We start from the raw sequence: 22,658 nt of genomic DNA, 5'->3' as shown, positions 1-22,658 counted from the left end.
CCCCTCACCCAGCCCCACCTCACAGCAGTGGTTTAAATGAAGAAAAACAAAAAAGATTGAGTTAAGGACCCAAGCAATGCCAGGTGAATGAATGATAACTCTTTTCTTGTTGTTTGCAAAATTATCACAACTGTGTATCACAATGGGGTTTTGTACAGTGGTAGGAACAGTGGTTTGTTTTGCAAAGAGGTGATGAGTTGGACCTTGTTGAGTACTATGAAAGAATGAAACACTTTTATTGTCCCTTTAGCTGAATTTTGCTCAGAGCTTATTTTATGACACTTCTCATCCTGAAGGACCCTAAAGCATTTTACATGCTATGGATCATTCTAGCCACCAAAAACAAAACTACACCTGGGATGAAACTCAAGCAATGTTAATAGTGCTTAGCAACACTACACTGTAAAATTTTAAAATGGGAAGTGACGACTGGTTAGTTGCACAGATAGACTATAGGTAGGCTGAAAGTAACTTACTCATAGGGTTGCCAACTTTCTGATCACACACAACTGAACCCACCTGCCCCTCTCCTTCTCTAAGGTCCTGCCCCCCACTCCTGCCATCACTCATTCTCCTACACCCTCACACACTATGACTGAGCAGGGTGGGTCAGGAGGTTGGGGTGTGGAAGAGGGTGAAGGCTCTGGCCTGGTGGGTGGAGGGGTTGGGACAGAAATAAGGGATTCAGGATGTAGAGGAGCTCTGGGTTGCGGCAGGGAATTGGGATGTGGAAGGGGGTGAAGGTTCCAGCTGGGAGTGTGGGTTCTGGGGTGGGGTTGGGGATGAGGGGTTTGGGGTGCAGGAGGTGACAGTGGTCTGGGACCAAAGAGAAGTACAGGAGTGGGCTCAGGGATCTGAGCTCTGAGAGGGAGTTGGGGTGCATGGAGAGGTTCAGGGTGCAGGCTCCAGGAAGGAATTTGGGTAGGAGAGGGGCTCAGAGCTTTGGGAGGATGGAGATCAGAGTGAAGGCTCCAAGTGGGCAATGCTTATCTTTGGCTGTTCCTGATCCGTGGGACAGCAGGGCTAAGGTAGGCCCCCTGGTGTTTCATGCCATCTCTGGGTAGTTTTAGTGTCTAGTTTTTGTGAGAAGCTATTAATTCGAGAGGGTATTATATTAAAATATACTATGAAAAGCTTTGATTTTTCTCAAGGTTCTTAAAGCTTTGGGTATGCCCTGACGCCCTATCTAGGTCCAGTTTTATTTTAATGTAAAAGGAGATAGAGAACAGGGCTTTGTACAGTGGTAGGAACAGTAGTTTGGTTTGCAAAGATGTGATGCACTGAATATTATCAAAAGGGACAGATAGCACTGTGTGGAACCCACTATATGCTTGTTCTCAGAAGCAGACTGATACCTTAAGTCAGCACTTTTACTGCTTTGGTTGAGGTCTTGTTGCAATGCCTGGGTTATGGGTTTAATGCGGACTGCACTAAAGTTGGGTTGTGGGTTTAATGCAGACTGTGCATAACTGTTTGCTAGGCTTGTCATTTTCCTCAACTATAACTGAATCCTCTTCCAAGCTTCTTGATAAAATGCACTTCGAATGTTGCTGTTCTCAAGCTATCGCTGTCACCTTCCCACTGAGTTTCAAATACAGCATGTGACATCCTGACTGAACAAAAGAACACATTGGAACTTATTTTGGCAATGTATACAGTTTACAGCAATGTTTCTTAAACTTTTTAAGACCAAGGAACACCAAACAATTTTTTTTTGAGGAACGCCAGGGATTTTTTTGTTGAGCAAAAAAAAAAAAAAGATCGAGGGGGGGGGGAGGTAAGCAAAAAAAATAAATAAAAGGTCACCTGCCCCTTTTAGGGTGGCCAGTTTGAATTCTGTTCTCTGTGGCACACCTTCGACTAGGGTTGCCAGGTGTCCAGTTTTGACCTGGACAGTCCGGTATTTTTGCCTCCTGCCCGTTAAAAAAATTCAGAAAATACTGGACACCTGAAATGTCCGGTATTTTCTGTTTTTTTTTCCCCGGCCAGAAGGCGAAAATCCCAGACACCTGGCAACTCTACAAACACTCAGGAACTCAGCCCGGCCCCCCTGCTTACTTAGTACCGCAGGGAAGCTACCTTGTGGCTTGACCAAAAGAAAAAGATGGCTGCATGTTGTAAAACTGTTTTCATTTATTTGCTTAACTCTTGGGGTCTTTTTTTTGCTCAACAACTTTGGTCTCCCCCCTTCCCCTGCTTCCCCCCCCCCAACAGAATTTTTTCCCCAGTGGTTTTTTTCAGGGGGAAAGGGGTGTTTGGTATTTTTGTTGAAACCATCTGGCAACCGCACTGGTTTAGAGTAAGTATTTTGTCACCTGTTGAGAATTAATCTTTTAAATGAAATTTGATAGAATCTGAACTACATTTTTTAGATTTACAATAAGATAAGAATGGTCATACTGGGTCAAACCAAAGGTCCATCTAGCCCAGTATCCTGTCTTCTGACAGTGGCCAGTGCCAAGTGCCCCGGAGGGGGTGGACCGAAGACAATAATCAAGCGATTTGTCTCATGCCATCCATCTCCAGCCTCTGACAAACAGAGGCCAGGGACACCATTCCTACCCCCTGGCTAATAGCCTTTTATGGACCTAACCTCCATGAATTTATCTAGCTTCTCTTTAAACTCTGTTATAGTTCTAGCCTTCACAGCCTCCTCTGGAGTTTCACAGGTTGACTATGCGCTATGTGAAGAAGAACTTTCGCTTATTAATTTAAACCTGCTACCCATTAATTTCATTTGGTGTCCTCTAGTCCTTATATTATGGAAACTAATGAGTAACTTTTCTTTATTCACCTTCTCCACACCACTCATGATTTTATAGACCTCTATGATATCCCCCCTCAGTCTACTCTTTTCCAAACTGAAAAGTCCCAGTCACTTTAGCCTCTCTTCATATGGGACCTGTTCCAAACCCCTAATCATTTTAGTTATCCTTTTCTGAACCTTTTCCAAGGCCAAAATATCTTTTTTGAGATGAGGAGACCACATCTGTACACAATATTAGTGTCTCAGTTTCAATAAAATAATGGAAAATCTTATGTGACTAGTAGCTTTTGATTGAAATTTAAATTGCACTCAGCAGCAATTCAGGAAAGACAGGAATCATGCTTTTGTTGGAGCTCTAAAAGAAGGCCATATTTTTTTTTAGATTAGGGGAACCAAAGCCTGTTTGTGCCACTGGGTGCAGATGGAGTATTTTGTACTTCGTTTGTCAAACCTTTGTCTCTGAACCACAAGGTTCTTTATTTCTCCGAGGACCACCAAACTCCTTTGTACACCAAGTTAAATTCCTTTTCTGCCCAAGCCAACTTTAAATGGAAGGGGAAGCAGCCTCCCTACAGTAAGGATACAAAGGTTCTCCTGGCTGTTACACAAATGTATATTTACATCTTAGTTTTCTACACCAGCAGCCATAGGCTGTTCTGTTTTTGCTAACGAAAGGAAGAGTAGCATTTCAATACCTTTTGGTGAGATGAGAGGAAATTTGCAGTCACCTCTTACAATGCGCCAGATGAGAGGTGAAGTGGTCCTCTCTTTGAAAGCTGTTTAACAAGGTACACTTTCCAAAAAGTAGAACAGGAGAATTCATCTTGTCTCTACAATAAATATTTTGATGATGGTGTGTTTACTGCCTGCAAAAACTCATTGGCTTTTTCAGGGAACATGTCCATGTAAGATCCAGATTCTATACCCTACCTCTAGTCCTATTATAGATTTTTGCACAACTGGCTATTCCTAGCAACTGAGCACTTTGCTGTACACAGTAGATACATAATATCAAAGGTCTTAATGGACTTTTTGAAGTCTGGCTCTTCTCCCTTTTTAGTTTACAAAAAAGTCTGCTTGAGATAGGATTTTCTATTAGTGCAAGGGGAATTTGCTGTGAATGTTATGGGTTATGAAGAGCGTTGTTAAAGTTTTATAGTATTTTTCTAAAGATTAGTTGAAATCTGGATTCTTCTGATCTCCAAGAGTTTATTCCGTAGCCAGATGCTCTGAGCTGAGTGTACTGTGTTCTCATTCCCCTCTTCCATCAATCACCACATCTTCAGATGAGAAGATAGATGGTTTTGTTTTAAATAGAAAATAGCTTACATCAACATTATTATATTAAGTTAGCCAACTAGCTCAGTGTTTAACTACTTCATTCTATGGACCATTCTTAGAGATTCTTCTCCCTTTGCTATATCCCCTATCTGCCACTGCAGTGTTTGCTGAGTACAGGATGAACCTCTCTAGTTCAGCACCTTTGGGACCATTGCCAAACCAGAGAATTTGCTGAACCATGGGAGGTCAATATTGTCCATCAGCATTACCAAAACTTCTACTGCTTACTGGGCTCTTAGAAGACATGGGTAAATTAGAACTAAATAACAGCATAGAATACTTGAGTGCCAGGACTGGAGGCTATAAACAAACTTTATGGGACTGTGAGAAACTTGACCACACTGATAAGTGGACATCCAGATACCTAAAATGCTGGACCAGACAGAGCCAGAACAGAGCCTCAACCTGTATTTCATTTTGTGGACTACTACAGAGTCACAGACTTCAGCTGAGAAGCCTGGACTTCCCAAAGAGTAAGTCATTATTGTACTAATCAAAAGGCTTTGAAGAATTTAATAGTCCTGTTTTTTCTATCAAAAGTTATTAAATTTGACAGCACTTGTGGCAGTGTCCTGGGCAACTATAGATAAAGAATGTGCTTGGAAATAATAGAAACACTTAATGCCCATTTTTTAAACAAAATGTTAGTTTTGTTGAGAAATGGCAGATCTAAAACGTGATGCTTTTCTAGTGCACTGTAAAATAGGATTATAGGATTCCATATTCATTCTCTCTATAAGTCCTGCACAAATACACTCAGTTTAGAGAGCCTTCTCTAAATGCCAGCTTTGCAGATTCACCCTTGCGCATAAAAAAATCAATCTGGGTTCTTCCTGGCTTGCACATCATCATCATCAGTACTAAAATTCTGCCTCTGGAACTTAGTTCTGGTTGTGCATGAGCCTGAGGTGGGGGGGGGGGGGAGAAGAGATGGTCTTTCTCTCTTGTGGCTTTATTGACTCTGTGGGGTGATGGAGAGTAAAAGGTAGTAAACTTTTAAAACTTACAGCGGACAAGGGGGGAAATGGAGTACAGTGCATTTTTACATAGTCACTGAGTCTTTAAATGCCATGTAAACATCTCATCCTCACAAAGCTGTAGTGCTTCTGCCAGCATTTACTCCTTCCTAATCCTTACTGTTATTCATAATCCACTCATCCTTGCCTGTAGAAGTGTATCCAGACTTGCACGTGCTACATGTGCACGTGCTTCTGCTCACAAACAGGGAGGAACTAATAGGGGAAGTGGAGGTGGGTGACAACCTGGGAAGCAGTGATCATGAGATGGTAGATTTCAGGATCCTGACCAAAGGAAGAAAAGAGAGTAGTAAAATACACACCTTGGACTTCAGAAAAGCAGATTTTGACTCCCTCCGAGATCTGATGGGCAGAATCTCCTGGAATGTTAACATGAAGGGGAAAGGAGTCCAGGACAGCTGGCAGTATTTTAAAGAAGCCTTATTGAAGGCACAGAAAGAAACCATCCCGACACGTAGCAAGAGAGGCAAACATGGTAGGAGACCGGACTGGCTTATGGGAGAAATCCTTGGTGAACTTAAGCACAAAAAGGAAGCTTACAAAGAGTGGAAACTTGGACAAATGACCAGGGAGGAGTTTAAAGGTATAGCTCGAGAATGCCGGCGTGTTATCAGGAAGGCAAAAGCACAAATGGAATTGCGACTGGCTAAGGATGTGAAGGATAACAAGAAAGGCTTCTACAGGCATGTTAACAAGAAGAAGGTGATCAGAGAGCGTGTGCGGCCCCTAATGGATGAAGGAGGTAACCTAGTGACAGATGATGTGGGGAAAGCTGAAGTACTCAATGCTTTCTTTGCCTCTGTATTCACGGACAAGGTCGGCTCCTGGACTTCTGCGCCAAGTGACCAAGATGGGATGAAGATGGACAGCCCGTGGTGGGTAAAGAACAGGTTAGGAACTATTTAGAAAAGCTAAACGTACATAAATCCATGGGTCCGGACTTAGTGCATCCGAGGGTACTGAGGGAGTTGGCAAATGTCATTGTGGAGCCTTTGGCTATTATCTTTGAAAAGTCATGGAGATTGGGAGAAATCCCGGATGACTAGAAAAAGGCAAACGTAGTGCCCATCTTCAAAAAAGGGAAGAAGGATGATCCAGGGAACTATAGGCTGGTCAGTCTTACCTCGGTTCCTGGAAAAATCATGGAAGGGATCCTTAAGGAATCCATATTGAGGCACTTGGATGAGAGGAAAGTGATTAGGAATAGTCAGCATGGATTCACAAAGGGCAAGTCGTGCCTGACCAATCTGATTAGCTTCTATGATGAGGTAACTGGCTCGGTGGACATGGGGAAGTCAGTGGATGTTATATACCTTGACTTTAGCAAGGCTTTTGATACGGTCTCCCACATATTCTTACCAGCAAGTTAAGGGATTGTGGATTGGATAAATGGACGGTAAGATGGATAGAAAGATGGCTAGAAGGCAAGGCCCAGCGGGTAGTGATCAATGGCTCGATGTCACGATGGCGGTCGGTTTCTAGCGGAGTGCCCCAAGGTTCGGTTATAGGACCGGTTTTGTTCAATATCTTTAATAATGATCTGGATGAGGGGATGGATTGCACCCTCAGCAAGTTTGCGGATGACAATAAGCTGGGGGGAGAGGTAGATACCCTTAAGGGCAGAGATAGGGTCCAGAGTGACTTAGACAAATTGGAGGATTGGGCCACAAGAAATCTGATGAGGTTCAACAAGGACAAGTGTAGAGTCCTGCACTTGGGACAGAAGAATCCCAAGCATAGTTACAAGCTGGGGACCAACCGGTTAAGTAGTAGTTCTGCAGAAAAGGACCTGGGGATTACAGTGGATGAGAAGCTGGATTTGAGTCAACAGTGTGCCCTTGTAGCCAAGAAGGCTAATGGCATATTAGGTTGCATTAAGAGGAGCATTGCCAGCAGATCCAGAGATGTCATCATTCCCCTTTATTCGGCTTTGGTGAGGCCGCATCTGGAGTATTGTGTCCAGTTCTGGGCCCCCCACTACAAAAAGGATGTGGACGCATTGGAGAGGGTCCAGCGGAGGGTAACCAAAATGATTAGGGGGCTGGAGCATATGACCTACGAGGAGAGGCTGAGGGACTTGGGTCTGTTTAGTCTGCAGAAGCGATGAGTGAGGGGGGATTTGATAGCAGCCTTCAACTTCCTGAAGGGAGGTTCCAAAGAGGATGGAGAGAGGCTGTTCTCAGTAGTGACAGATGGCAGAACAAGGAGCAATGGTCTCAAGTTGTGGCGGGAGAGGTCCAGGTTGGATATTAGGAAAAAACTATTTCACTAGGAGGGTGGTGAAGCACTGGAATGGGTTACCTAGGGAAGTAGTGGAGTCTCCATCCCTAGAGGTGTTTAAGTCTCGGCTTGACAAAGCCCTGGCCGGGTTGATTTAGTTGGAATTGGTCCTGCCTAGAGCAGGGGGCTGGACTTGACGACCTACTGAGGTCTCTTCCAGTTCTATGATTCTATGCTCTCCTTTTCTTCTCACTAAGCATCTACTGCTACATGCATCTCCCATTCTGCTAAGTGCTCTCGCTTTCATTACCTGGGCAGGGTGGTCAGGCAATATGGAATTCCTTGTGGATAGTGGTTTCTTGCTGAACTGCCTAACACCACAGCTAGGAAAGCTGTTTGCTAACGGTGGCGCATATGCAGGATAATACAATCAGGAACACAAGGAGCACCACGAAAATGAAGCCTCTTGATGAACATAAGAGACAGGTTTTCAAATCAATACCAGATTTCTGAAAGTTTGGCAGTTGCTTCTATTACACTGGCAGATATGCCCATGTGCACATGGTGTGCTACGTTGCAGCTTAATGTCTGTTGTAAAACATGAATGTAAGACGTAAAGCAAATGTAAGACCTACAGGAAATTTCAAAAGTGGGAATGAATTAGGGATCCTATTACAAACTGTACATTAACTCCACTATAGTACTGATAGCCATTTGTAAATGTTTTATTTGTGAATTTTTCCTACTCTGAATATTTAATATTCAGATTTTTAATATTTTTTAATATATTTAATATTTTTGATTTATATACAGTGCAAGCGCAGCATTTAAATCTTAGTGTCTTCTGGAATACACACTGCATAATCTAATACATATCTAGACTTCCCAGATTTGGCTGTATTAATTACTCTTTATCCATTAGGATGTGTAAAAGGTTGCATTCGGGAACATTTTATCATTATCTGTAGTGTGCACTATGTGCTTTACAGACAGGTCTTCAAGACAAGGGGTAAAATCTTGGCTCCTTTGAAATGATGACATTCACTTCTGTGGGTCCCAGTTTTCATCCTCCACAAATTTACAATCTAATTAAACTTTTGGGGGTCTAATTAAACTCCTGTTAGACCCCAACAAAGGTCATTAACTTGACTGGTTGAACCTTAGCAGCTTGGTTCTGCAACCTTGACACTCATGTAGTGCTACTGACTCATGCTGCAAGTCCAAATTACTTCCACTAGGACTATGTGCTTAAACAAGAACTACTCAATGAGAATTAAGAATTACAAAGTTGGACCCTAAATAGTAGTACTTTTTCATTAAGGGCATTGTTGTAAATGTGTGTAATAAATGGCTCTTAGTGTAAATGTCTAATGATTTATGGTTTAGAAAGCCTTATGTTTCCACTAGAAAAGTTCAGGTTTTTTTTAAAGAGGTGTATGTAATAACATTGCTCTTTCAATTCATCAGTGCAAACCAACCTTATTTTAGCATCCCAGTACCTTTGCAAATATATTTTATTTTCTATTTGGATTGTGTGGGGGAGGGAGGGAGAAACATCCAAAAAGCATGCTCACATGATATAGTCTTAATATTACTTCTTCAATATGATCTGTGATGCTTCCACATCACCACCCAACTTTTCAAACATGTAAGAGCTGAAGCTATCCCTTCTTAACCTCTCTGCAATGAAACACCAGTTTTGCTAAGCAGTCAAACTTCACACTGCAGCTTGTGATGTAGCTATTCATGCCATAAAAAGTTCACGCTGCCATCATCATGTTCCTAACAAACAAAGGGTTTTCCTCCCTCTCAGTGGATGACTAATTGGGAGAAAAATACACAATTATCACTTGCATTTTGTTATATTTTAAAACTTGTATTTGAAATACCATCTGCTTCATTTCAAAGCTAACTACAGCTGCTCAACAGGATAACAAAGACAGTGGAAGGAAAAGGGGACTGGAAGAATGGAAAGTTTTCCTATCCATTTACCCTCCCTTCCACACCATCCTTTCTGCTCCTCAGCCTTTGGTTTTAAACACCATTCAGTGGGTTTGTCACTCTGCCAAGTAAAATCATGGCTTTCGAATTCTTCTCATAAACTGCTAGAAGGAACGGTTTGTTCAGCTGTATTTCCAGGGGCAGTGAGTCTCCATTTTCTTCTAAGAGCTCTTCTGCTCCCGAGTTCTTCAGTTTGAAAAGGGCCTTATTTATAACCTGAAAAGCAAATATGCAAGTGAATCTGGGGGCCTCAAAGCTAAGTTACATGCCTCTGTCCTGGGCAGTGGGGCTTGGGCAAGTTCAAGGGGGGTTGCCAGCCCCCAAAGGTTGAGAAACACTGGTCTAGTCTGTCCGTGTTCCAGAGGTGGGTTTCAGGAAAGGTTGCAGCTCCTGTGCCCATGTGCGGGAAGGGGTCGGGTGGAATGTATTGCTTTGGCATATCCAGGAAGAGGACTGAACAGCCTAACCCTCAGCTATGGAGGTTCCAGTTTGAACTTGCTGAGCTATTCATAGCGTAATACATTGTCAAATCATGCTCCTGCTCATTGACAAGCTTGGCGTGCTATTCAATTATTTATAATTGGCAGGGCCCATGCCTTCCTCTATTTCTGTACAGTGCCTTGTGCAACAGAACCTCAGACCTGACTCTCTGACTGTGGCGCTACTGTAATGCATGTAGTAGCCAGGACTGCTGATGGGGAAGGGAATTGCCCAGGGGCCTGGCAATACAAAAGGGCCTGGAACACCCAACGGCTGCAGCTACTGTTAGCAGTGGCAACCAGAGCCTCCGGGCTTTTAAATCGCTGCTGCAGTGCCACATGGCACACTCCGAGCAGCACTGAGAGCTGCCTGGGGGAGCTGTGACACTCTACCTAGCCCCAGCTCCGCCCCTTCTGCCCGAGGCCCCACCTCTTCTGGGGCAGGTGCAGAGCCGAGCCCTGGGCCTGGCCAGGCTGTTAACCCTGCTGGGGGTAGTGATGATGTCTGAATCGCTAGTGCAATCACACTTCAGCCTGAGGGTTATTCATGGCCTGTCAGGACACCCCTTTCCCCGCCCCCACCAGCACTGTCCTTGCTGTTGGTAGTATTGTGGTTTTAGCTGATTTACATACATTTGGTTGAACAAGTTACATGGGTGAAGGTGTTTCTTAACTCGCATGGCATAGCATGTACTGTACCTTTCCAACAGCAAGACTGGCATCACTTATTTTATTGAGATTTGCGTTCTTCCCCAGCAGGGTAGACAAGTTCATTTTTGTGAGCAGTTCCTGAAGATCATATGTGCTTTCTATTGTTAACTCTGGCAAAGATAGTTTAATATATCTGTGGAAAATATATTTAAAAAAGAGATTATTGTTCCACCAATATGTTTGGGGGAGGGAGAAATCCATAAAGTGATGTTGGATTTTAAAACCAGTGAAAGCTAAGCGGGGGGGTGTTGCGCACCTAAGCATATAAGAATAATCCATTTTCTGTGTCACAGACCGGTGGAAGCTGTGTGTATTGTTTGTGAGGGGTAACTTGCCAGTCTAATGAGTGGAGTGATGATGTAATATGGCCCCCATATAATAAAGCATTTAGGTAAATGTTTAAACATGACTAGTCCCAATGGTGAGGCCTGTTTTAGCTGTTTTAGAGCAACTTTTGTTTGTTTGTTGGGAAAAGGCAAAATACCACGGGTAAAATCCTGGCTCCATTGAAGTAAAACTCCAAGTGACTTTAGTGGAGACAGGACTTAGCCCCAGAATCCTTGTTATCCACAGGTAAGAGGAGGGGACAAAACAAGGGTGAAAGTTTGTGACTTGAGAACATATAACTGCATGTGAGAGAGGCTAAATATAAGTGTTTCTAGACAACTGATCTTCCTCTAGGGACTGCTGGTATAACCATGCTGCACAACAAGGTGCATTGACGTATGTTTCCCATGGTCTGCTATGTGTTCCTTGGACGGATCTGGCCACAGAGAGAAGAAACTAGCTAGCCACGGGCCACTGGCTTCTTCTGTTTTAGTAATGCCTATAGTCTCGTGTGACATTGTCTGCCCATTTAAATATACCTTGGTGACAGATTTTGCAGCCAAGTAGAAGATGGATACAAGGAAAGCTCCAATTCTATCTGGTTCAGGTCATTGCTGTTGACGGGCTGTACCAGCACGAGCAAAGCATTCTCACTGACAGGAACTCTGATTACTGAATAATTCTTGTTGTCATCCCTCTTATACGGAAACATTCCGGTTGCCGACATCATAGGCACCAAGATCTTTGTGCTTGAATCAACCCAGAACTCTTGAAGCTCTTTCAGTTGGGAGGCTTTCTTCACATTGGCTGAAAACCAGATTGGGAAAGAGAAAGGGGGGAGGGGAGGAGGTCTAATTTATTTATGTATTATCCCTAATTAATCGTTACAAGAGTCTGTTTACTTTTGAAAACACAAATGTGACCCTGCGTACGAGACGTATGTGCCAAAATTGTTTAATTATATAAGTGACCACGCTGTGTTGCTGGACAGGCTGGGCTTAGCAAAGGCACCTATGCACCATATCGAAAAGAACCATCTGACTATTACTGGGACTACTGCGATCATTCAGCAGTGTGCTATTGTTATTAAAAAGACATTTACACATTGATACAATATTGTCCACGGCTATTCACCTCTTTGCATAGTATAAGAATAAGGGGACATAAACTGAAATTAAAAGAAAGCTAATTTAAAATTGATAAAAGGAAATATTTTTTTCGTACAGGGTAAAAATAGTCTGTGAAACCCATTGATACGTGATATTAGCAGCCAAGACTAAAGCAGTATTCAATAACAAATTGGACATTTATATGGAAAACAAGCTTATACAGCATTGCAATACAGATTGTGCCGCCCTAAACTGGGACTCTCTGATCCAGCAACATCCATGATCTGGCAGGACCACAGATGTTCCTGGACCAGAGAGGCCTAATAGCAGGAGGGCTGGTGGCTGGGAGCCCGTTGGGAATGGGAGCCTAGTGGCAGTGGGGCTGGCAGCTGGGAGCCCTGCTGAGGCTGGTGGCAGTGGAGCTGCAGCTGGCAATGGGGGCCAGTGTCTGGCAAGCCCAGCCAGAGCTGGCAGGCTAGAGGCAGGGAGGACCAGTCGGGGTGGAAATGGAGCCAGCAGAAGGGAGGGGCAGCAGACTAGAGGGGCAATGGCAGGGGACCTCCCCTAGGCTGTGTCTACACTGCGTATTTTTTGCAGAAGAGGATATGCAAATGGTATGTTCATTTGCATATCTTCTTCCGATTCATTTTGCGGAAGAGGTTTTGCTGCTAAAAAGCCCCGTGTAGACGTGGCCATTTGTTGGGAAAAAAACCTTTTGCAAGATCCTGTAAACCTTGATTTTTGAGGAATAAGGGATCTTGCGAGAGAGGGTTTTCTTCTGACAAATGGCCACGTCTACACGGTGCTTTTTAGCAGCAAAACCTCTAAAAGAACTGGAAGAAGATATGCAAATGAGTGCACCATTTGCATATCCTCTTCTGCAAAAAAGTGTAGACATAGCCATAGAGTCTGGCAAATTTCCTCATTCGGGACCCGTGGGTGCTGAACCAGGGAGGTCCAATCTGTAGTCAATATGTTTTTAAGGCATTTTGGAAGGGTTATAAATAGGGTTGCCAGATACCTTCACAGGCAGGGAAAAATTGGTTGAGCAAAAAAAAAAAAGAAATTAAAAAAAATATATATTACCGCACTCCTTGTTCCCCCCCCCCCCTCACCCTCGCAGATGACGCCGGCTAGCCCTCTGAGGAAAACAGAAAATACTGGACATTTTACGTGTCCGGTATTCTCTGGATTTTTTACCAGACGCAAGGCCAAAATACCAAACTGTCCAAGCAAAAACTGGACACTTGGCAACCCTATTTGTACAATGTAAAATATAGTTATAACGTTAGTTGTTGTTGGATTAATATTGATCATTATTTTTCCTTCTATAGCCGGGTCAATATTAAAACTCTCCCTCATGTTAAGAAGCTAAAACCTTATCACCTTTCTTTTTATGAATAATTATACTTTGAGCTGGTAATTCTTTAGAGAATACTGTACCATTTTAAATGCTTTTGAAATTCTCTCTGGTTTGCTGAAAAATAAGTGCTGTAGTTGTCTTGAAACTTCCAAACCAAATGTTAAAGGCCATGAAATTGTTTAATTTGATGTAGATTAAGAGCTCTCAAATCTAGTAATTAAATTTGTCCAAAGAGCTATTTGGGCTTATTCTTTTCATCATAATAAAATAAATAATTTCCCTACTGAATGCTTGTATTATTCTGCCTCTGCAGCTACAGTAAATATCTGATAATCTGGCACCTTTAGGACCCAGGGGGTGCTGGATTATCAAATATGCCGGACTATCAGAAGGGGGCGCTATGAGGGATCTGGGGTGGAGTGGGGGGATGCGCCCCTCGGTGCTGCGGGACTAGCCTGGCAGCACCCCAGCTGCTCTGCCCACGGCTTCCCCGAGTCAGCCGCTGGTCAGTTTCAGCAAAGGCTGAATTGGGGAAACCAGGAGCAGAGTAGCTCCAATTGTCTGGCTGCCCAGAGCACTTCTGGGTTCCAGATGGTGCCGGACCATCAGGAGTGCCCGACCACTGGAGTTTTACTGTACTTATCGCTTAGCAATATTTAAGCAGTTCTACAAAGGAGAACACATTTTTCTTAACTCTCCTTTATATGCATGTGTTTAGGTAATGTCACTGCCTCAGTTGCTATCTTTGTGTTCAAATGAGGATAAATTTGACACAGGGTTCTTAGGCCCTATACTATACTATAAACAGAATTGTGAGGGAACCCAGTATCAAAAAGTGCCTTGTTCTGAGGTCTGGAAAGTCTGGTGCTAAGCCTACTTGATCTCCGAATGAGCCTTACCTGAGGGAAACCAGGCAAATTGCCACATAGAGCAGAAGGTGAATACGATAATGGGCAGGAGAGCTAGGCTTAAGCGATGTTAAAGACTTGGAGTACCGATTGCGGCCCCGTCTCCCCAGCCACTCCCCCTGCCCCCGCCAGGCTTCCACACGCAACCAGCTGAGCTGAGGGCTCCCAGCACTGATTGTGGCCCCAACCTCCCTCCCCCGCCAGGCTTCCATCAGGCACCCAGCCAGAAAAGCAGAAAATACCAGACATTGCAGAAGTCTGATATTTTCTGAATTTTTTTACTGGACAGAGGACTGTCCGGTTGAATACCAGACACCTGGCAACCCTAGCTATAAACCCTCATGCTTTGGACTATACCATAAACCAGCCTGTATTTTGGGTTAGGAGGAAATTTTTCCTGGAGTGGGGGAAGGTTATTTCACAGATGCTTCCTGTACAGATTCTTGTTCCTTCTTTTGAGGCAGCTTCTAGGGCCCTCTGCCAGAGTCAGCACAGTTCCTATGATCCTAATAAGTAAACATTACTCTACCTTTGGGTCACGTCACTCTGATCAGAGAGAAATTCTCATTGGGATTGTTAAACACAGACCTTGGTTGCTAATGAACACAGTTTAGGAACTTCACTTGCTGGTGATATTTTGCTAAAAGCTTCCAGTAAAAAGTTCTTGGTTTGGCAAGCAAACCAGCGTGGCTATGACAATGTGCTGCCTCTGCAATATCAGTATTAGCTGCTATAGTTAATTTGAGCCTGGCTCCACATCACTGACCTCTCCTACAGCTTTGCCACTGACTTTACATGTAGGGTCAAGCTCATTCCCATTGGTGGGACAAATCTTCAGTAACTGTAAATCTGCATAGTTCCATTGACTTCAAAAGAGCTACCAGGATTTCCCCAGCTAACCTTCTGGCCAACTGTTCTATAAATCATTCCTAAAGCATATCTTTAAAAACCCATGTCCTCTTGATTTAAAAAATTGTTAGCGATGGAGAATCCAGCACAACCTGTGGTAAATTGTTTTATAGATTCATTATTTGCAGTTATAAATTTACACCTTATTTCCTGTCTGAATTGGGCTAGCTAGATTCATGATAAAATATTTGTTCCCCAGGTAGGAGCGTACACTGTAATCAAGTCACCTTTTATCCGTCTCTTTGTTCAGCTGAATAAATTGAGCTCCTTGAGCCTGTCACTATAAGGCAGGTTGTCTTAGAATCCTTTAATCATTCTCGGGGCTCTTCTCTGAACCCTTTCCAAATTATCAACACCCTTCCTGAATTGTGGGCCCCAGCGCTGGACACAGTATTCCAGCAGCAGTCACACTAGTGCTAAATATAGAGATAAAATAACCTTGCTACTTCTATTCAGGATTCAGCTGTTTACCCATCCAAAGATCACATTAGCTATTTGGCCACAGCATCGCATGGGGTACTCATGTGCAGCTGATTAACCACCACAACCCCCGCATCTTTTTCAGTCACTGCTTCCCTGGATAGAATTCCTCATTCTGTCAGTGGGTCCTGTGTTCTTTGTTCCTAGATGTAAACATTTAAATTTAGCCCTGTTCAAGTACATTTTTCTCGTAACAAAAAATGAAAGAAAGGAGGGGAGTGCTAGATAATAAGAAACGATTATATTAGCTGTACTACTGAAAAATGTTTTATTACCAAGTGTCAGCTTATTCACAGAGGGTTGTGGTGCTGGGTTATCACTGCTTTATCAAAGGAAAGAGGTCTATAGTGAGAAGACCAAGAGACAGAGCGAGAAAGGTGTAGAGGGTATCAGCAATATGGTGAAACTCTACGCTGACAAGCTCGGAGACAACTCTGATCCACTCACCCTCCCCTTGAGAGAGAACCATTGCTCATCTAGGCTTCAAGCAGTATTTTCCATACTTAGAGACATATTTTTGCACCCATCTAGAAGAGCTGGTCAGAAAATAGCTTTCTATTCTATGGAAAATGTAGACTTTTTGTCAAAAAACACCCCAAATATTGTCAGCTGGTTTTAGTTTTTCAATGATGTCCACTTTTTGGCAGAAAATTTAGACTTTCTGTGAAACATGTTCCACTGTAAAACAGTGTGGATGGAACAGTTTTACCTAGGCCAGCTGTCAAGTGGTGCTACTGCAGGATCCAGCTTCCCATGTTGATTTGTAATTATTTATTTTTGCAATTTTGAAAACCATTTTCTATCCTCCTCAGCCCCCATCCATTTTGGGTTTAATTATGGATGACCTGCAAAGAATTTCAGAAATGGCCCTTGTGCCCATGTGTTGCGACTGTACTATGCTTGACCATTGCTTTGTGACTATGGTGATTGTAGCACAATGACAGGGTCTCAATCTTTATATAAGTGGGTTACAACTTGAAGGTCTAGAATAGTGAAACCCAGGTTTCTAATTGGATTGCTGCCACCTGGACTGTCCTATGACTATGGGTAATATCTTATGACCACATGTAATAACTTAATATATTTTCCTCTTTTGAGTTTACTGAGAGAAAATGCGGAGCTTGTCAGTATGGGTTAATATGGCTGCTCCTTCTGAAACGAGCCAAGCACGATCTGCTGCACAATAAATATGGGCTGCAGCAATGGTTATTTTCTACTTCATCTGTGTCTGAATTGCTTTTCTCTAGCCCCTGGCATGTATGTGCATCTTCCTAAGAGAGCAGAGGAAACAGAGCTGGACCAGTGAAGCAGAGCAACAGGACAAACAGACATCTCAAATCAATCAACCTGTGAGTTTCAAACACAGGGGAAAGCGTTCTAAAGCAATAGCTTTGTTAAAGTTAAACTCTGCTTCCTCTGGCTGTGCCCGGCACACTGCAAGATTAAAAGGTAAGACTCGCCTTATCATGCCTGTTCTTTTTACAATATCAATTCTGTCTGAGTACCTCAGGGCATGACTACACAGCAGGGCTAAAGCCAAAATAAGCTACGCAACTTCAGCTACATCAATTGTGTAGCTTAAGTCAAAATAGTTTATTTCGGCCTTTGGCTCTGTCTACACAGCAGGAAGTTCTAGAGAGAGCACTCTTCCTCCAGCTGCCCTTACTCCTCATGAAATGAGGGTTACAGGAGTTGGAGTAAGAAGTCCTCCAGCTCGACATTATTTTGACATTATGTCAAAATAACTTCTTGTAGTGTAGACACGGAGTATGTTATTTTGGAATAATGTCAGGTATTCCGAAATAACACTGCTGAGTAGACGTATCTTTATAGACCAGTCTCGTGATAAACTTGCTGCCTCAAAGAGCCAGTGTCTTTCATCGGAGGATCTCAAGTTAGTTTACTGAGACCCAGTTTTTCCTAAAAAGTTAGGTTGACTCAGCTAGTTGCCCATGGATGTGAAAAATCTCCCCTCCCCTCTCCCCCCCGAGCAACACAAACTTACCTAAGCCCTGGTATAAAGAGCGGTAGGTCTAATTCCACTGTCAACCTCGCAGATGCCTCTCACAGAGGTGAATCACCTATGCTGACATGAGAAGCCTTACCATTGGCATAGGGAGAGGCTACCCTGAAGCGCTACAGTGGTGCAGCTGTACCCAGGGCAACAAGGTGAGTTCTAGGTAACCAGAATGGAACTGCCCGGATGGGACTGTTCTCCTAGTCTTGTGAAACGCTGCTTCTCTTTGCTGAATGCTGCTTTCTTTTCTGGGGAGGGGACTGGACCAGGAGCACTTCCCACCTGCACCATGTGAAATGGGCAGGAATGGAATCCTGACTTCAGTAGAGCTCAGGGAGGTTTCTGATATTCCCTTGCGTAGGGCCAACACAGATGCAGAACAAGCTGGCAGTGGGCATGTGTGAGGGGGGGCGCACTCACCACCGTAACCCCCTGCCATCTGTCCTCCGGAATTGGCTCCCTTGGCAGGTAGGGTGCCTTCTCTGGGGTGGTGTCTCCCCTCTTTACTCCCGGCTCCGGCGTCCTCTTCGCCACACTGCCCTCCAGCAGTGCCCAAGTCTGTCTCTGAGCCCCCCTTCCGGGGGTTGATGTTACTCCATCGGGCCTTCTTTCAAGCCCTGCAGTCTGAGGATTTGCTGGCCAGAGCTCCCCTAGCCCTGCCTGGCCTCCCCAGCCCTGCCCTAGCTCCAGGGAGCCTCCTCCTCCCTCAGCAGCCAGGTTCTCACTGCTTCCCCTTTTCACAGCAGCAGCCCATCCTCTATTATAGCGCCCAGCTGGGCCCTAATGGACTAGTACAGCCTCAGCTGGGCTAATCTCCCCGGCCCTGGTTCCGGCCGGGGTCTGCCCTTAAAGGGCCAGTGCAGGGCGAGCGCCCTGTCACAGCATGGCTGGCTTGTTTCATTGGCTGGGGCCCAAACAATGTTTTCTCTAATCGTTTCTATCCATTTGCAGATTTTTTCCATCCCCGTGTGGAATAGAATTTTATGTGTACCAAGGCATGTACAATTGTGCACCACCAATTGAAACACAAAACCTAGCTATGGACTGTCTGCCAGTCAGCTGGGCAGCATTTGAATATTTCCCATAGGCACACAGCTTATGGGAAATAGTGGACACAAACCTATGGATCTTTATACAACTGGTCAGAAGAAATTGCCTTCCAGTCTTTTCTCAGTTTCCCTTATGCACAGCAATGATGCTGTGGCTGGTTTACAGATGTTGCCTTCCACCGTCTGTCTGTAAATGAAGTACTGATGGCATATGCAGCAGGGGAGAAGGTTGACCTTGTGCCTAAGGCACAGGTATGGGACTCATGAAATGTGGACTCAGTTTATGACTCAGAGACAGACTTTCTGTGTGACTATGGGCAAGTCACTTAATCGGTAATAGGGGGGTTGTAATACTTCCTTTCTCCCACCCTTTGTCTTATCTATTTAGACCATATGCTCTTTGGGTAGTGAATGTCTTTGTACAGCACTGGGAATAATGAGGCTCTTGAGCTACTAACAATGCAAATTATAAATCATAATAGCTGTGCTATATGTAGTAGAAAGTCCCACCTTGCAGTACTCTAGGTTTTCAACTGAGGTTTTCCATCTAACTGCTGTGATCAGCCTTGATCCTGAGAAAGCAAAGCCCAAGACATCAGAGTTGCGAGGGGATATACGTGCCGAGTTGCAAAAACAGATGAGTCTGGAGGTCATTAGCCCTGAGATTATCCCCTGAGATTATCATTCAAATTAATGCTCATCGTTCTTACCTTTTAACTGAATGTAAGTCAGAAACAGCAGGCTGGTAGAAGGGTCTATGTTTGTCAGTACATTCTTGCTTTTGCTGGTATCTTTGTCTTTTACAAAGTTTTCTATTAGTTCTGCTGCCTGACTCGGGTTTGTAAAGTCAACTGCCCGGGCATAGAAATAATCAGAAGAAGGGGCCAGGCTGTTCACAAGTGATTCAGATAAACGGACACTGGGAGCAGAGAAGAGGCAGGAAAGCTTGGAAAAAAGTAGGTCACCAGCTCCACTTGAGAGGGGCAGGTTCTCAATGGTCTTCAGGGTCAAAAGGACTTTGTGTCCATCCACTTTGGAGGTGCAGTCCGGGTCACCGGAGGGAGGAATGAATCCCAAGAACTTCTGTAAATCATCAGCTGTCTGTTCGGAGGCCCCTAAGTAGAACGATAACAAAGACCTGTAGAGAGTGGTAGGTGACAGGAGAATGTTTTCACCCTTCAGAGTTTCCTTCAGCACATCATAGAAGCGCATACCAAGAACATACACTAGGTCTTTCAAGTAGCTCAGCCTCTGGTCACCCTTGATATCTGAGCTTTGCCTTTCCAGCTTGGTTTTGTCTTTCAGGGTCTCTTCATAGGCAGGGATGGTTTGGGACTCAATAGAAACGGGAACAAACATTTTCTCTTCTTGCATCAAGTTGACCAGGTTCTCACAGCTGCTTTTGTTATAGGAAAACAAATGGAAGGGGTGGACGTATACCCGGTCGCACATTACGGGGCTCAGGCACAGGAAGAAACACAGAAGGCTCCTTCTGGGATTCATGGTGAAGGACAATGTCAGTGAAGTCTGTTTTAAAAAAGGAAAAGTGGGGGGGTTAGCTAATTAACTTGCTGTCTACTTTGCTCCTTTCTTCGGGAGTGTGTGGTGTTAATATGGCTTTTCCTCACAGCACAGGAATCCAGACGAGTGGGGGTTTTCTAAAAGGGTTTAGTATTGGTCTGACTCTGCCCTTACTGAAATCAATAGTAAAAGGTCTATTGAACTCAATGGAAGCACATGCTGGGCATAGGCGCCAACTTCCTTAGTTGTCAGGCGGTACCCGCACTCCACCGTAGGTCCCATCCACTCCATCCCTGCCCTACCCTACCTCCTCCTGCCATACCTCTTCCACCCTTTCCCTTCTCCCCCAGTGTCTCCCGCGCATCACCGAACAGTTGATCAGGGTGGGCAGGAGATGCTGGGAGGAACGTATCATTGGGGCCTTTCTGCAGGTAGGAGGCACGGATCCATGGGGCTGCTGGTGAGTGCTAAGTACCCACTGTTTCTTTCTTACAGCCCCACAACCCAGTTTTACAGCTCCACAATCCAAACCGGAGCCAGCTGACCCAGGCCAGCCATGAGTGTTCAGTTGCAGGGTAGACCTACCCTGGGAGACTGTCTTGTCTGTGGGATTGTTCAGTCTTTCCTGGGTTCCTTAGTGACCCCTCTCTACAGCCTCCTTTGAAAGAACTCTATGAGTTCTGGCAGGGCTCTGTGCCAAACGGGACAGAGAGACTGTCACTCCTAATATTCATAGAAGAGAATACAGATATTGTCCTAGATTGTCATAGACATGTTGCTGGCCACCGTTGTTACCACCCTCACAGTTTCCCAGTGCAGCCCAAGTCCCAGTATTACTTCCCCCAAATGAGCACTGAGGCTGTGTCTGCATCTGAAAGAAAAGATTTCACTCTCCGAGGTGGCCAGTCCAGAGCCTTGCACCAGCACTGCATAGATGCATTCAAAGCAAAACTACCCCTTCAGCCAACAGCTTTACCAGCCTTTGTGCTTAGGCTCACCTTGCCCTCTTATGATAGCTTCCTCAGCTCCAGCTCCGCTCAGCCCCTGCAGTATCTGAAGTACTGTACCATGACGGCTGGCATATTTATGCTTTTTCCAAAGGGAAGACCCTTTCCTACTGTCCCCAGTGCTGTTCCACAGAATGACATTGCATCACCAAGTGGAGGGGTGAGCGGAGACTAGTTGGGACCAGATGAAACACGAGGATAGCTGAACACTAGACCTATTGGCGGGTTTAAAGATCAATACACAACCTTTAACCGAGCACAGTATAACCTTCTGTTACACATTCACTGGCCTGGACTGTGACAGTCTGTTATGCATATGAGCCCATATGAGCCAGGTCTTGTAACCTTTCACCTCTTTCCCTTTCCTGCTGACTAGAGATACATTGCTCCGTTTAGGACCAAATTTATTCCTGGTGTAATTCCATTAATATGTGACTTTAAAACCAGTTTAAAGCTGCACTGCAGAGACATTCTTCTAATAATTGGGAGTGGGCCCTTTGCACTAGAGTAGGGTTGCCATGGCTTTGGAAATTAATATAGGCCTAAAGAGAGAATGTTGGCTTTCAGAAGAAAAGTATCTTTTCCCCGTCTTTCATTGCAAGGATCTCTAGCAGTATAGACGCTAGAGATAGAGGTGGTAGAATTGTGCATCCGGCACATCTCTGTGTACAACCTAAGCAGCAATTAAGAACTCCAGGAGGTAAAAGCAAACAGCATCCTATAGACACTGGTTGTACACGCAAAGACAAAGGTATAGGCATTTTTCTAAATTAATCCCATTGGACTACAGCCACTTTAAGCGTACACAGAAAGCACACAAAGCTCTCAAACCTGCTCACAAATCAGTGAAGAAGTTCCCTGTCTTGTTTCCCACGCCTTGTGTCTGATTTCAGGAGCACGATTTGCTTCCTATATGATTCCCACAATTGCCTAATCTGGGTTACATATTAGCTTTCCCCTCTTATCAGATTTCTGTTCAAAATGTTCTGGGATACGGTGCTGGGTTTTTCCATTTGTTATTCATCGTCATTGTCACCTTCTGTGAGGAAAAGCAAATAATGGCTGAAGAGCTGATTTCATCAGTATCACAGTCATTATTTCCACTGCCGCCTAATGGCTGGTCTCTTTGGCAATATTGAAATTAAATCCGTCTGTGACAGGTATTCTTACTGCCCTGCAGGGCCAACGTGGAATCATTGCTGTCAGATGAGCCGTTCTTAGTGTGTAAACGTTGTCAAATACTCTCCATAACTGTTAATCCTAGCAGAGAGACCTTAACCTTACAGCTAGCTAAAGTGTAAATATTATGTACAGAGAATGCAAAGACATTTGATCCAGGTACTTGTTTCTGCAGATCAGCCCAAGGATGTAGGCTACTCCTTTGCTAAGATGGACAGTCTACACTCTTAATA

At 44.2% G+C, this 22,658-nt stretch overlaps 1 protein-coding gene across 3 annotated transcripts; it reads right to left on the bottom strand.

Annotated features, from left to right (window-relative positions):
* Window positions 1-8,861: 8,861 nt before the first annotated feature.
* AGT (angiotensinogen) lies at window positions 8,862-22,237 on the bottom strand. Of its 3 annotated transcripts, none has more exons than XM_025184077.2 (5): window positions 22,086-22,237; window positions 19,429-20,245; window positions 11,423-11,690; window positions 10,545-10,689; window positions 8,862-9,582 (listed from the first exon to the last, which is right to left on the bottom strand). In XM_025184077.2, exons 2-5 carry the CDS (start codon window positions 20,219-20,221, stop codon window positions 9,400-9,402), a joined length of 1,389 nt encoding a protein of 462 aa, XP_025039862.2. In that variant the 5' UTR covers window positions 20,222-20,245; window positions 22,086-22,237; the 3' UTR covers window positions 8,862-9,399. The 3 variants fall into 3 exon arrangements, with proteins under 3 accessions (XP_025039862.2, XP_006122058.2, XP_025039861.2); XM_006121996.4 differs by having other exon boundaries at window positions 22,078-22,222; XM_025184076.2 differs by lacking the exon at window positions 22,086-22,237 and adding an exon at window positions 21,238-21,405.
* Between the last annotated feature and the right edge of the window lie 421 nt (window positions 22,238-22,658).

Source organism: Pelodiscus sinensis, chromosome 3 (genome assembly GCF_049634645.1).
Source record: "Pelodiscus sinensis isolate JC-2024 chromosome 3, ASM4963464v1, whole genome shotgun sequence".
Lineage (NCBI taxonomy): Eukaryota > Metazoa > Chordata > Testudines > Trionychidae > Pelodiscus > Pelodiscus sinensis.
Note: the sequence above shows the minus strand (reverse complement) of the source record. Positions and strands in the feature narration are given on the sequence as shown.